The sequence below is a fragment of the Homalodisca vitripennis genome, chromosome 5 (assembly GCF_021130785.1).
Source record: "Homalodisca vitripennis isolate AUS2020 chromosome 5, UT_GWSS_2.1, whole genome shotgun sequence".
Classification (NCBI taxonomy): Eukaryota; Metazoa; Arthropoda; class Insecta; order Hemiptera; family Cicadellidae; genus Homalodisca; species Homalodisca vitripennis.
The window spans coordinates 38,971,058-38,987,016 of record NC_060211.1 but is presented as its reverse complement, the minus strand read 5'-3'; the positions used below and the strand labels follow the sequence as shown (position 1 = coordinate 38,987,016).

The 15,959-nt window shown below is 31.8% G+C and overlaps 1 protein-coding gene across 1 annotated transcript in view; it reads left to right on the top strand.

Annotated features, from left to right (window-relative positions):
- LOC124362025 (breast carcinoma-amplified sequence 3 homolog) overlaps window positions 1–15,604 on the top strand; it is a 77,582-nt gene extending 61,978 nt beyond the window's left edge. Inside the window, exon 15 of the mRNA XM_046816175.1 lies at window positions 14,918–15,604. Within this exon, the coding sequence (XP_046672131.1) occupies window positions 14,918–15,036 (119 nt within the window). The 3' untranslated portion in view covers window positions 15,037–15,604. The remainder of the gene's footprint in view (window positions 1–14,917) is intronic.
- Window positions 15,605–15,959: the final 355 nt, after the last annotated feature.

Here is a 15,959-nt window from a genome sequence, read left to right as displayed (position 1 = left end):
ATGTGTTACGCAAGTAGTTCTAGCATACTGTACTAGATGTCAGCACTTCTATGATCCTCTGTAATGAGTGTTAGCACCTTAATGAGTAAGCTGCTGTAGTCACACAGTGCAGACCGCTACCGTGTATTGTTGCTGCATTTCATTGTCCTGGATTATTTTATGCTTTTATTTTTAATGTTTATTGTACTATGGAAATATCTTATGCACAAATATATGATTGGTTTCATTTAAATTTCAAGAAATCCAATCTAAACAAAAACAATTTTTTGGCTACAATAGCTAAAAATAACAAAAGTTTGAATAAAGGCAATAAAAACAATTATTTTTAATAAAACGGTATATATCTGAACTGTACAAAACCTGTCTTAGTAAAAAACAGAAAAAAAACTGTAAAGGGTTAAATGATTTTGTCTAAGGATTATTTATTTTTTGAACTGGGCAACTTCTATGGGATATTTCCAAAAAATTTACAAACACATGAAAACAAACGTAATAGTAATTATTGTATTAGTGCATTCAAGTGACTAACTGGTACACATCTAATGCAGGCCATTAGTAGATTATAATTTTTTACTTATTTTAACTTGAGCTTTTTGAAACTGTTGAATAAAGAGAAATAGATCGTTTATGAAATATGTTTAGTATGTTTTAGACCACCAGAATTTCTTCTACCATGCTGCCTTTGTTTTTCTTTTGAATGTGATGTATTAGGTGTTTAGTTGATAGGTGTTAGTGTTTTTCTTCTAATTGTGATTCTTTTGATTATTTTAACTTTTTTCATGAAAACAGCACAATGTTCACCAAAGTTATTTTAAAATATTGGACTCAATTTGTGGCATTGTAATCTTTTTCAACATTGAATAATTTAATTTTTTAAACTCTAAATAAGTATATCATTTTGTGGTATATCGTAAGTAGGGCATAATTAGTAATTTCAGTAAGAGCTTTGTTTGATTTAGTGCTGTTTTCATCCACATCACCTTGTACATAATATAAAACTGATGTATTTTGTTTTAACTCAAACAAAACTACTGTGATATATTGTTTAAAATCCAATAAAAAATACAAAAGTATTGTACAATAAATCATAAAAAGTTGTTTAGATGGATTAGAATTAACTTATTTATTTGTGGCAACTGTGGAAGATTATATTGTGTTGGTTAGGAAGTGTGTGTTTGATAAAGAGTGATAGGAAGTCAAATTTCAAGACTAAATATATTTTTTGATGTCAGCTAAATACTGTATTTTATTGGTGGGCTATTGTTGTTTTCATCAGAATAACTATAACAGTTTAGTATTTTTGTCTGTTAAATAATAAATTGTTATTATCTTTCCGAATAATTTAATAAAATTGAATAGCTTTGTTTGTGGACTACAGGAATTTTAAGCTTAATCACTCTTGTGTGTGCTTGTATATTTAAGAATACTCATATTGTATAAAAGTGTTAGCAACATTTTAAAAGTGTATTTAATTTCTATAATATTTTAATTTTGGGGAATTTGAAGTTGAAATATTATAAATACCATAATATGCAGTTAAAGAACAAGTTTTTGAGTTTTTAAAATATGCCTGTATTTTATAACTTTAACTTTTACTCAAATTAAAATTATAAAAAAAATGTATTAAAAATGAAGTAATAGTTAAAAAAAAACACATAGTTAATAAAGAAACATGTAATAGGCCGTTTTATAATGTCGCAGCCACAAAATTAAGTGGCTCATATCTAGTACGTTACATTATGTAGTAATGTATGTGTTTTACATAGCGGCTCTACAGTAAAATATTTGTTGTTATAAGGCTTTGCTCTAAAAATTGTCTCAAAAATAAATTGGCTCATTTAAAGATGAAGCATTCATAATTTTCCTGTTTAGTCCTGCTGAGTTTGCCGGAAACAGTGCTTGGAGTATCTTACAATACAATACGTTTAAGGATTTATCATAAAATCAGGTTTAGTTGTTTGAAATCATATCCCAGGTTATTTGTTTAAATGTATATATCCTTGTATAACTTACAATCAGTTGGGCAGGTATAAAATAAAATGTTTCAATCAATCAATCAACATTTTTTTATTGCCATTAAAAAAGATCGTTGACAAAGTCTCATTACAGCTTTCATTATAAATATAGCCAAGTCAGTTATAACTCTTATATTATCTATATCTTTTTTTATTGCACAAACATAAGATACAATATACAGATATAGCCAGTGGCATTGGGGAATTTAAAATATAATGTTTTTTAATCGGAAGAATTCGTCTAGTGCATAAAATGGGTTATTTAACCGCCATAAGTAATATTTATTCACAATTTTTATTTATTGTACTTTAGGACTAAGGGTAACACATGGTATACCCTCAGTTCAATAACAGAATGGCTTTCAAGAATTTTGCTCAATCTATTAAAAGTAATAGATGCAGCATTTTTATTCCTGGTATTGTTGGAGTGTTGTATACTGCTAAGGCTTTAATAATTGAGCATTTTGAAAGATGTATTTCATAAGATTAAAGAGACATAGGTTTATTATGGTCTGAAATTTTCAAATAGTAAAAAGAGGTTTACAATGTTCAAATGGCTGTGAGTTAATAAATAATTCTTATAGTCTTTTTTTTTTTGAAGAATAAGAATTTTATTAATCTTACTTGCATTGCCCCACACTACCAAGTTCATATCTTATAATGGAGTGAAAAAAATGCACAATAAGCAGTTCTCACATAATTTGTATTAACACAGAATGTAAGCCGTCTGAGAAGATAAATTACTCAAAACAACTTAGTTGAAAGATAATTAATATGGGCATCCCAATTTAAATTTCTGTCAGTAAAGATTCCCAAGAATTTAGCGTGATTAGATAGATTGCTTTAAGAGTTAACAGATTTTCATAAACAAGATATTTTGAATTTTAGATACATTTAGATGGAAACCATTTTTTTTTAACCAGCTTGAAGCTTCTAATAAAGTATTTTGTAGAATGTTCAGTTCCTCAATGCTATTGCCTGTACATTTAAAAATGATGAGTCATCTGCGTACCAGATTGTTGTGGCAGAGACTGACGATGGCAAGTCATTAATACAGACCAAGAATAACAAAGGACCTAATATGGATCCCTGGGGGCCACATACGTGACATTTACTTTCTGAGACCAGTTACCATTGTTATAAACCTTTTGCTTTCTGTTGTTTTGGTAGGATTTTAGAAATGAGAGAGGTACCAACCCATAATATGATAATTTCATGGTAAGATCATTTATGTCTAACACAATCAAAAGCCCTGCTCAGGTCACATAAAGTGGCCTGAGCAATTACCTTCTCCTCAGAGGCTTGTGAGACATCTCTATCTAATTTATCTAAGGCTTGAAAGGTGGATTTATTTGTCCTAAAACCGAATTGCATAGAATTTAGAAGGTTGTTTATTTCAAAATAACTAGAAATTTGCTTATAAACAAGGATTTCAAGTAATTTACCAACAACCGGAACTATAGAGATGGAGCGATAACTTTCAGGTTTATTTTTTGAACCCATCTTAAACAATGGAAAACTCTTGAAATTTTAACTTATTCAGGGAAACAGGTCTCATTTAAACAGAGATTAAAACGTTTTGTAAGAGGGACAACAATACCTGGAATAGTTTTCTTTAAGACGTTATTGGACATGTTGTATATGTCTTTTTGTCAGAGTTGCTTAGGTTTTTAACAAATTCGATTATATCATTGGGTCTGACATCTGTCCATTCAAAGGTTTCTGGTGGTAGTTTAATGTTTGTAAGCATTCTTTTGCAGTACAAGAGAAATTTCCCAAACCGTCTTTAATTTCTGAGACAGAGTTAATGAAAAAATTTTAAATGTCAGGAGTAATGTTAATACTATTGCAATTGATACCTGAAAGACAAGTGTTACTGTTGATAATTTTCCACACAACTTTACACTTATACAAAGTGTACAGTTTTGTTATAAAGTTTCAAGTAGCCTACTACAAAGTTTTAAACTGTTACACAACTGTTGAGTGATGTAACTGAAACACTATTCATAAATAAAGTTATGTAGTAAAAGTTGGTGTATTTATTTTTTAGTTTATTTTGTAAATTTGAGAGACGACCATTTAGACAAAAACTGGTGCGTGTGATACATGATATGCTGTCAGATTCTGAGCAAAATTATGCTGTTTATGATTGGAGGGAGGATTAGTTTCTTGAGGAAGTCCTCCCAGATTTTGAAGACCTAAGTTATTTCTTTTTATTTTCACAGACTATTTTAATGGATCAAATATTTTTATGTGAATACAACAAAAATTTACAAACATTTATTTCAAATGAGTTTATCTCAAATATGTATTCTTTAATTCTATGTACAAGTTATATTGAAAAAATTATTAATAATTAGGTAATAAAAAAATAAAATTCTTACAAAAATCAAAATTTACTATTTTTTTGTAGCTCATGGCTTGTTACATTTTTTTATAAAAACTTGTTTATAAACAGCTATATTTTATATGTAATTACATGTTCACCTTTTATAATATGTCAGGTTCAAGAAATATATTTGTTTGATTATAATTTTGTTAAATTACAAAAAATGGCCAGTATACTTAGCAAATCCAGTGTTATGGGTCTCAGTTTTAATGTGTTAATTAGTAACAAATATTTTTCTTACAAGTTGACAAAGTTGCTTATATGATAACAGTATAACAATATATTATAAACAAAACAATAAATTAAACTGTCAAGAACAGTTAATAGTTTTCGTTTAATTGTGTTTTCTCTATTCATGAACAATGATCAAAGGAAAGAATTTATTCCTATAGTGAGAGGGACAGTTATCTGACTGAAATCCATACAATTTTAATTAGTTTACATTCAGCATTTAAATATGATGCTAAATTTGTCAAGTATTCAAACACACTATATATAAGCACAGTAATATACATAAGTATATTTTGTTGATAGTTTTCATACCAGCGCAAAGTGAAGTCATTCCAATGGTGTGTGATGGAAATTGTTTGTATCAATACAGTTTATACTTTCTAAGTGGTCAGTTGTTAACCACATTTAGTGCAGTCCATTGAAGCGAAAAATACGGTCTTACCTCCGAATTTTTTTACTGTGAACCGATTTGCATGAAATTTTGGAATTAGGCTCATATTACCCTTAACTTCAAAAGTGAAAATGATCTGAACTCCGCCTATTATTTTTTAAGGGGTGTAAACAACCCCTTAATGGAAAAATTGACATTGAGCCATTTCATTGCTAGAAAACATGTCTAATAGTAAGTGGTGGAATTGTAAAGTGTTTTTCTAACACAATTACCTCATATTAAAATAAATTTTCAACCCCTTGAAAATCTTACAACCCTTGCAAACAACCCCTAAATTGAAAAAATCACAAAAAAATACTTTGGTACGAAATAAAAAGATGTAAGTATAGCGTATGAAATATTTTTTATATTCTCTATGATAATTATCAAATTATTAACCCCCTTTTAACCCTTGAAAACTACCCCTTGGATAAAAAATTGTTAAAATTTTTTTATAAAATGAAAAGGATTTAAATATTATTCCACACTCTCGAAAATGATTATCATATTCTTAAGTTTTCTACCCTTAAAACTACCCCTAAATTAAAACCGTAAATATATATGATTACATATTTTAAAAATAATTTAATTTAGAGTAAAAAATTGCCATTTATTGAATTAAATATTTACAAATTATAAAAAATTTACTCACATGTGTTATATATACATATAAGAACGTTGGTGTGTATTCATGCCTACGTCTCCAAAATATATTAGCCATATTATGTATATATATATATATACACATTACAATAGTTTTGGTTCTCTATTATACTGCGTACTTTCACATTGCTCCAAATATTCACACTCCAAAACTTTTAGTTACTAAGTAGAAAAAAATATGATAACTTTTTGGACCATAACTCCTTCAAATTTTCATGCTATCGCAATTTATAAAAAAAAACCATTGTAAAGGTACTTAAGAGAGCTACAACATCCTTTATTGCAATATATAGTAAAAAATCCTTTTTCTCAAACGGTGAAGGGTTAAAGGGCTTAAGAGAGGCTGTGATTGCGCTGCCACGCGCTCTTTAAACAATCAATATCTCCGTCAATTTTTGTTTGACAAAAAAAAAACAAAAAAAACCAAATTGGTTGTCAGAAAAATACCTAAATTTTTGTAATTCCTACACTTTTATACGTATCTGTCCTAATTTTTTGAGATATTATGAAAAAAGGTGGTTTTTTTTAAAATTTTGATTTTAGATTTTAATCGTGACTTTTTTGAAACATATGTGTCCTGAAGCAGCCAAACTGATAAAATCTATCAAATCTTCAAAGTTAATTCAAGGCGGAATACGATTAATTTTAATTTTGGTGGAAATGGCACTTATGAAACCCATTGATTTAAAAGAAAAAAACTTTAGATGCTCCTTTTATTTGCAATACAGCTCACTTATTTTACGTGCAAAAGACTTTTAATAGTGTTCATTTTAAAGCTTATTTCAAGCACTACAAAACCCTTTTTTATTAGAATGCCTAAAATGCATCTGCTCGCCGCTAGATGGCATTGACCACATCGATTAAATTTCAGACAAAATAAAAAACGGCTTTGATCTTTAATATCTAGTTTAATATGTGCACTTAGATACTTTATAAAAAACAAAATTGTTCATTTTTTTTTACCTGCTACAATTTTGATCTTTATAACAATTTTCGATAAAACGTATATTTTTGGAGATATTTGCAAAAACCCGATGAAAAAAGTGAAAAAAATTGCGAATTTTCAATTGCCAATAATTTGAAAAGTATTGGATTTTTCAAAAAACTTTATAGATGATTTTTTGCTTAAAATTAAGCCTTCTATCGATATCCAAGATTATTTTTGAAAAACAAAAAATCACCCCCGAGAAGGGGGTGGCAACCACCCTCAGGGTGGTTGCGGAGTACAAATCATTTTCACTTTTGATGTTAAGGGTAAGATGAACCTAATTCCAAAATTTTATGCAATTCGGTTCATAGTAAAAAAATTCGGAGCAATAATGCTTCAATGACTGCACTAATTGGTAATTAATAGGATAGCTATAAAGATGTTATTGTAGACGTTAATTCACATTCTGCACAACTTTTATATGTAATTCAGACCAATGCAAATGACTAGATGAAAAATAGGCAAGAGTATGGCGAGTGTGTTGACAAACTCAACTCAACGAAAATAAGAAGGTAATTTTACTAAATAATTGTAAGGAAAAGAAATTACCCATCTTTAAGTGAACATAGAGAAAGAGAATCAACCAATTTCCTGCAAACCAATTTTAAATAAAAAAACTGGTGAATTTGGCAAAAAATGGACTTAAAAAATGCCAGAAAATGCTAATGCTTTTGAACACCATTTCTGCAATACCAACAATCTTAGTCCAGAAAATCCAATTTAGAATAAGCACACTTTAGACTTAACCTACACGTGACGCTATAAATCACTTAAAAATTTAAGAAATTTTGTTTTAATATATACATAAAGTATTTTCACAGTTCATTAATACCTAATAATGGTAAAGTTTCAAAATAAGCTAAAATTTTTTCTGATATTCGAGCATTTGCAATTCCTCGGTCCGGCGTATTATAAAGCACCATGAGATAGTTCTACGCAGCCTGTGATCAGGATACCAGCACCCTATTGTATGGTGAATATGGTGCATTCCTCCTCTTGTAGGAATTTTCCCCCGCTTTCCACCGACTAGCCTTCTGAAGCAAGTCACAAGTGGAATCACGACAAATCCTGTTTTCTCACACCAGCACCATACTGGATAGGGGCGAATCTAACTCAAGAGGCTTGATTCGCGCTTCCTAGTGCTAGCATTATATTAGTTTGGGAAGGATCCACTTGCGGCTCAGCAGAGACCGGTATGACCTAAACTGGCCGGTAAACTCGAGGGCTCGCAGTTCCTGACAATGGAGCATGTGTGTGTTTACACTAGCCACTTGACATGTTGTAACTACAAGGGGGAACTTAACTGAACTGATAAAAATGTGACCCCTCTTGCGAATCACGTGCACACACCTCAGTTGAAACGCGGTTTTCCTCCAGTTGAGATGCACACTCTTCTGTGTACACTGATAAGATACTCGCCAGCCACTCATGATCAGGTGAAGTGCACGTCCATTATGTCTGACAGTTAACCTGTGTGGAGTTGAGACAATCTGCCATCCCCACGTGTATAGCTCTTTTGGGATCGCTCTCTTCCTGTGTTGAAGGCAACATGCCTTGAGAGTATTTTGTACTGCAACTTGATGAACAGAGAATTAAATCGTAAAGTTGTAAAGAGTAGTAAAGGGCAGTGTGCATAATGGCAGGTGAGTAAACATCAGCTTATGACTCGTTCTTATAGGGAATTCCTTGTTCATGGGAAATAATGAATTGCAAGTCCCAATTCCTTATTAAAATGCTTTTTCTTGGCATTTTGGCCAGGGAATGCACAATGGTTTCTTTAGTGCAGCGTCTGTGGCTCTGGACATCAAAGGGCATCACAGATCTGCCATTGTTCAGTCTCTTGAAGTTAGAATCCATCTAACCGTCTAAGAAAAATCTTTTTGCTGGTGGGATTTTTTTTTGTCAATGGCGTAGTGTAGCGGGTACGGCGGTTATCGTGAGATAACCAGATCAAACAACGTCGAGCGTGGCTGCTGCTTGGATGGGTGACCGCTGAGCAATCCTGTCCTTGCAAGCAGCCTGCCTGCCCGGCCATTGGTGGTGGTTCGGAAGTCACCTTTAAGCCGTTGGTCCCCAGGTTAAGTGTTAGAGAGGGCTCCTTAGCCCTAACTTCGCCTGGTAAAATAAGACATTCTTTACTTTTTTTCTTTTTTTTGTGGATACGGGATGTGCTAGTGAGAAGGCTAAAGTTTCATTCGTTCCTAACCAGACGAACATTAGTTCGCCAGAAGTTTCATTAGTTCGTCGGAACTAACCAGACAAATGGCTAAGAGTGGTCTTTGCACCACTATTAACAGAATCGAAGAAGAGCTATAAATATGTATGTCTTTCCGGTATCTGAGCCTGATGAGGTTTTCTGTATTAAGTCAAATAAGCCGCAGGCTCTACTCCGGGTTGTACCCTTTGGCCAATACTTTAAAATTTCAGCTTTTCATCCGTACTTTCCCCGTAACCCAAATGAATGGTTTCCCAGAAGCTGCCTGCCTAATCATCAAAGGAACTTCAGCGGATTGCTGGCTGGCATAGTTTATGTTAGATCTAGGATGTCTGATCGCCTTCGACTCTTTAACTTTCTTTCTTGATTAATGAGATCATATCTGGCAAATGCCCCTTATGATGATCGCTTGCTTATATGTAAGGGATTTAAGTTTTTATTTTGTGTTTCAGAAACCTGAATATAACAAACAAAACTCAAATGTGGTATAATTATCTTTCAATTCAATCAATGTGCAGTCTCAAATCAAGGGAAAATTAATATTACACTATAATTTCAAGTAACAATATGGCGGACGGTCAAAGTTTTTAAAGCTTAATACGATAATAACTAATATGATTATAAAAACATTTCCAGAATAATAAAATATCATAAGTTATTAATTTATACAGGATTAAGCTTTAAAAACTTCAATGGTCCACCATGTTGAAACTTGCAATATTTTTTTTAAAGACCAAAAGAAATATTTGACTTTTTTATATGTACTGGTTTCTGAAATAAAAACTAAAACACACATACATTCAGACAGATGGTAAACTAAGCATTTCTGACCCATTTTTATATTACATTTTTTGTTTATCTTGACACGAAGAACAAATTCCTAAAATATTTCCGGAGATTTCATAGACACCCTCTATAATCTGTATGATAATATATAAACAGATAAAATGCAATCAGCCATTGCAATTTACTCAATGTACAGAAGGTATGGGTGTATTGTCTTAATTCCTTTTCATCCACACTATATTTTGAAAATTATCTCGCTAAAATCCAGGTGATTTTACTACAATGTATCTTCTAAAAATCCCAGCACTGTTTTGCTTGTTGTGTTAACCTTTGTAAAAAAAAAATCTTTTTCTATTATTATTCATCAAATTTTAATATTAAAATTTTTTTTTATTCAGCATGAAATATTTTAAATTATGTACAATAATAACTGTGATAAATATTTTACTCTTACAATATGTTATACTAAAAACAACTTGTACAAAAAACATTTCAAACTTGTCTAACTTTTTCTATATGAGTGGTACATTTAAGGGGAGTCGGGTGTCCCTATCCTTACAATGTTAAATTGTCTGTCTTTGATGTACCTTTTTGAAATAAGTACACATACCATAATTCTAATTTTTGTTTTAAATGAAAGCCTACTCCTTTCTCTATCATTTACATGGATGGTTTACTGTTTAAGTTAATATTGGTATTTTTATGATTTTTTTTTAAAAATTGACTTTTTAATCTCACGTAAATTAGTTTTTTAATTCTCTAAAAAATAAAATAAAATAGTTGCAAAAAATATTCTCCATACAAATTAAAGAAGACAATGAGCTAAACAAATAAAAAAAAAACATTCAGATATCTCATGTGGTTCCTGAGAAAAGGTACATTAAAGCTGAAAAATGTTAACTTCCGGAAAACGCAAAAAAAACGCGTAGGGCTAGAAATACTAGGTTCACAATTAGGTATGCTGGGCCTACGACTAACTTCACAAGTAGAGTTGTTTATACTGTCCTCCACTTCTTCTAGTCTAACTACATGACATTTTGGTGTACCAATAAACACCCTTTTACACTTCTTGAATACTTTACCGACTGCTCTAGGCATTTTTGAACTAAAAGAACTGTAAAAATAATTCAATACTTGTTGGTAAGCAAATCGCAATATGAAATGCAACAGACAAACTTCAGTGAACAAATGTCAAATGAAAACAGCTGGGAATATTACAGGCAAAGGCAACCAAATGATAAATCAAGTAACTATAGCAACTAAGAATACAACTGTACTATAACAAGTGATACTGCTGGGAGTTGAGTGAACATGCGAAACTTGTTGAGCAAGTGCAACTTCAAAAATTTATAACTAAAAATGTAATGGTCATAAATGAATGAAGTTTTCAGTAAAATACACAGTAATAATTCGGGAATATTAAAAAAAAATAATCTGGAAAATTATTTTTTTTTTTTAATTTTTAGTCACCTGACACCCCTTAAAAAATAGTAAGCATATGATCACTTATACAAATACAGATTACAAATTTGCAGTTAAAAATAAACAACACCAAATTTAGTTTATATCAGTAAACAGATAAAATATTAGATTTTTAATTTACACAATTTCTTTAGAGTTGAAAACTTTGTTACAATTAGTAAAAGTCAAACTAAGTAGTGTTATCATTAAAATATAAAATAGTGATGTAAACAAAATATAAACAGAAAGTATACTAAATACTAAAAATAATAAGTAATAGAGTATAAGAACAATAAACATAAGCATAGTTAGTTGTCATTTACTGTTGATTTACTTGTAGAAGTATAGCAAGTTGCAACATCACCAAATAGGATAACAGGATTTTGGACATTTGCCATCGTTAAATGTTACAAAAGGTATAACACAATGTTTCGAGGATTGGAATCTATCCTCTTCATCAGGTGGGGGAGGTATTCGTACATACAAAAATAAAGAACAGAAAGAAGAAAAGAAGGGAAAAAAGGGTTCAAACATACTCAAAAGCTGCTTGGGGTCTAGTCCAGGCGTTGTCACTGCAGAGAATGCAAGTCCCGAACAAAGTCACGAATACGAGAAACAAAATCATACATCAGAATATAATACCAATACCAGAATGGATGAAAGTGGGTTACTGATATGAAAATAGATGTCGTCTCCAAATACTACATAAAGTTTTCAGTTCATAAAAACTGTATTAGAATGATTGATTGATTCTTTCTGATCAATGTGGTGTAGAGCAAATGTCAATTTTGTTATATTTTATATTCTGTTTTTTATTTTGTGAAATAATTTTGTTTGAATTTTGTATTTATACGAACATTGGGGTCAAAAGGGGGTAAATTATCTCACACATACGGCAGGTCAGACATCTTTGAATATGTATGCTATGATTGAAAATTATACAGTAAAACAATATTTAACTTGCTCTTTTGGTCATGAATGCACCAAATGAAGGTGTTTTGTGGGACTTGGTTTATTCTGCTAAAAGTGGGTTAACAAACATCCATAAAGGACGAATTGGCCATGTGTGGTCAGTGAGAAAGTTTGAAAAAGTCAATGTTCGATAGATAACTTACGGACTTTTTTAGTAGAATCAGTTAGGTTATTTTAAGTTCTGTTTATGGCTCCAAAAAGTTCTTCCTAAAAATATACAAATTAACAGATTTCCACTATTGCAGACTTCCTTTGTTTTGATAATGAAGAGCCAGCATACCTTATCAATATTGTAAGTGGATATGAAACTTTGGTGGAAAAATAAGGATTAGGTGGGTCGCTCCTGGAAAAAAGTGGTCAAAGGTATACAATCTCAATTCAACAGGATTTTTGTCTTCAGAATGTCATGGCAACAGTCTTTTGGAGGATTGCTGTTGTAGATAACAAAACAGAATAACCATAAATTTGAAAGTGTACTTTGAAATGTCAAAACAATCAGTAAAAATTTGCATAGAATGCTGACTTTCAGTCTTGTGTTGTTAAGCAACCCTCAACCTCATGTTGTTTAGAAACTAAAGACTTTCTGAATCCACTTAAATTGGCCATCTTCTATATATATATATATATGAAAATGAATGTTTGTCCTTTATGGAATCGTGAACTATTTGACCGATCATTATAAAAATTTGTATTTGTATGTATTTTTCCACGGAGAAGGTTTATACCTGTATGCTATTCCCATTGATGTAACTCGCCACCGGGCGGCGCTGCAAAAATGTGTTTTCAAAGCGCCTGCACATTCTTAACGCAATTACAAGATAGTTACGTATGTTAAATAGCCAAACACTATTTGAAGGCGCTAAGTTGTGACGTATATTTGTTTTTAAGATTAAACCTTAAGTATTAGACCACTTTATAGGACTGTAAAGCATGTACAATGGCTATAAACATACACAGATTTTCTATCGTGGCAACAAGGCAAACTCTACATCGGCGTTGAAATATAACTGACTTGAACTAGAAGTGCACATACACGGGAAAAGCTTATGAAAAGCGTGCGAAGCCGTGGGAAACAGCTAGTCTTGTATATAAAACAATTAGTTTCTCTCAGTATTATGATAAACTTAAAAGATGTTGATCTGGCTGGCTCAGTGCACAGGTGGCCGATCGTCATCGAACAAAAATTAATAACTTGTGAAAAATACTATAAATTTTTGAACCTTAGTGAGGATTATTTTGAAAATACTGTTTAAGTAAATGTGGTATACTTTATAATTTCACCGATGTACTGTTTTACTCAAATATTAAAATCTGTTTATCGGATTTGGTATATATCATAGTGTATTTTCTTTGTTACTAAACCTAACATAGGTAACTTTCTATATGCTTTCAAAGTAAGGGCTTGATTCAGCAGTCATCCTTCAGAGGTTAGGAAAGAACTTAGAAATGATTTATGGTGTGTAAACCTATTTGTTAGTTATCAGTTACTTAATTTTTTGTAACATGGATAAATAACAGTTACACTAGTCCATAGGTACATTTTAAAATTTGAACTCATGTAAATATGTATAAGAAACAGCAGTCAAATGTATATCTCGTTCTTTTAAAGCTCACTAGATGATGTGGAAGGACAAATGAATCTTGGATGTTTACAGTTATTATGTTAAAAAAAAACTTAAAACACTACATTTAAGAAACTAGTGCTTGTACTCCTCTTCAGGTATCAAATAAACTCAGACACAAGATTAAGCCTGCAACAAAATATGAGGGTAAGCTCACCAAAGCCAAACAAGACAAAAGAAAAGTTGTGTCTAAACATGATACATATACTTGACACCCAATCTCAAAGATAGGAACAACACAGAAACACATGTTGCATGTCCCATTGTAGGTAAATGGACACTGAGCCAGGAAGAAGGATAAGCTGGAAAATCCATTTGTGCCTTTCTAGTAGGACTCAGTGATGTAACTAAGGGCGGAGAGGGTGATAGAACTTTCCCCTACAAGCCCTAAAAATAACAAAATATAACCGTATATGCCGTTGTTAGAAATACGGCAGTTAAAAGTTTGACTTTGAATTGGGCTTATCTAATTTGCTTAGATTTTAGATTTATTCTGAACCCCCCCCCCCTCTAGTGTGGTGTGCTCTTCAATCAGATTTATTCTCCCCTAAGCCAAGTCCTAGCTACATCACCTAGACAAAAACCAGAATGGCAGGGGTTGGGAGGGAAAAGGAATAAGCAAATGTTTTATTTTTTTGTTATGGATCTGTTGAGTAGTATAGTTGCACCTTGGGCAGCCACTTCTCTCCAAGGCATCAAGTATACTTAAAAGATTCTCTGTACCCAACACTCTAACAATAGAGATAGTAAAGAACTATGTATGTGTCTTATTTTGTAACACATGTTAGAAGTAAATTATCTGTCATTGCATAACTGTGCATCAACTGGCTACTCTTTCTCCCCTTTCCCTTCCTGGTGATACAGAGCATTTTAGTGATCCTGATAGAAACTTAAGCAACACTTTTGGTTTTTTTATGAATGCTCTCACACACACGCACACATTCACAGAGGGCATGAACAACTCTATAATGGTCTATCATTGAGTAGGAGTAACTCTGCCAATCACTGCTTCTCCCTCCTCTTTCAGATTGCATACAGCGAGCTACCATTCTTGTGAACAACAGTAGTTTTTCTCTAGAGAATGCTCTATAGTACTATGGAGTATTTTTCGTAATTATTTCCTAAAGAGATTTTAATATTTGCAGGTGGTGTGGAGAACTATGATGATCTGTCGCTGAGTAGTTATGATTCTGCAAGTCATTGTTCACCCTCCCCCTCACTGACGGCTGAAAGCGGACAAGCATTCCCAGGAGATGCTCTGTAGCTTCATCAGACTCTTCTTCGGATTCTGTGCAGGTCTTTAATAAAATGTTAGCTTAGTTTTCTACATGTCCTGCAGACAAATATCATTATTGCTTAAGTGTTATTTCAATTGTAATTTATAAGGTTTTTACTTTATTCTTAAAATAATTTAGCTTTTAGGTTAGTTCAGTGTGTATTTCTCTGACATGAGCATGTTTGTAACTGAAAATATTATGATGATGCTCTCATTTAAAAAAAATATGTAACCAATTTTCCTTCAAGTGGCCATCAAAGTTATTTTATTGGAATCATATTTGTAAATTATTGTTATAATTATTTCTCTAATTTTATTTTCTGAATGCATTTCTTACCTGATAACAAAGATTAATAAGACTTTTAAAGAACCGGCAAGACTGTCAAATCTGTCACCCACATGACTTAATGTATGGTTGAATTGTAACATTGGTTGTTGGATTATCAACAGTGTACTAATTTCATTATTTTTATTAAATAAACACAATATCGAGTAAAAAATTATTATAGGCTATTTAAAAATGTTTCTTTACGATTGAATAGTATTTAAAATAATACTATAGTAGGTTTCTCAAGTCATCGCTGGAGTCTTAAAGACTTCAGCTGAAACAGGTGGGGCTTCAGTTACAGAGAACACATTCTTCTGTGAGGAACTTCGGGTTCTGCTTCGACTTGGTGCTTATCAACATCTGCATATGCGTTTGTATAGCCTTACAAATTAGTATTCAAGATCAATAATGTGTACTAAAACAACAGAAACATGATTATTGTATTGGTAAAGAATCTGTGAGATCATAGACAAAACGATACCTGAGCGACAGTCGAACTAACTGAAATCATTGGCATGTCGGTATCAGACTATATGAAATCACTGGCAAGTTGGTACCTCAGTGATAGTTGACCTGACTGAGA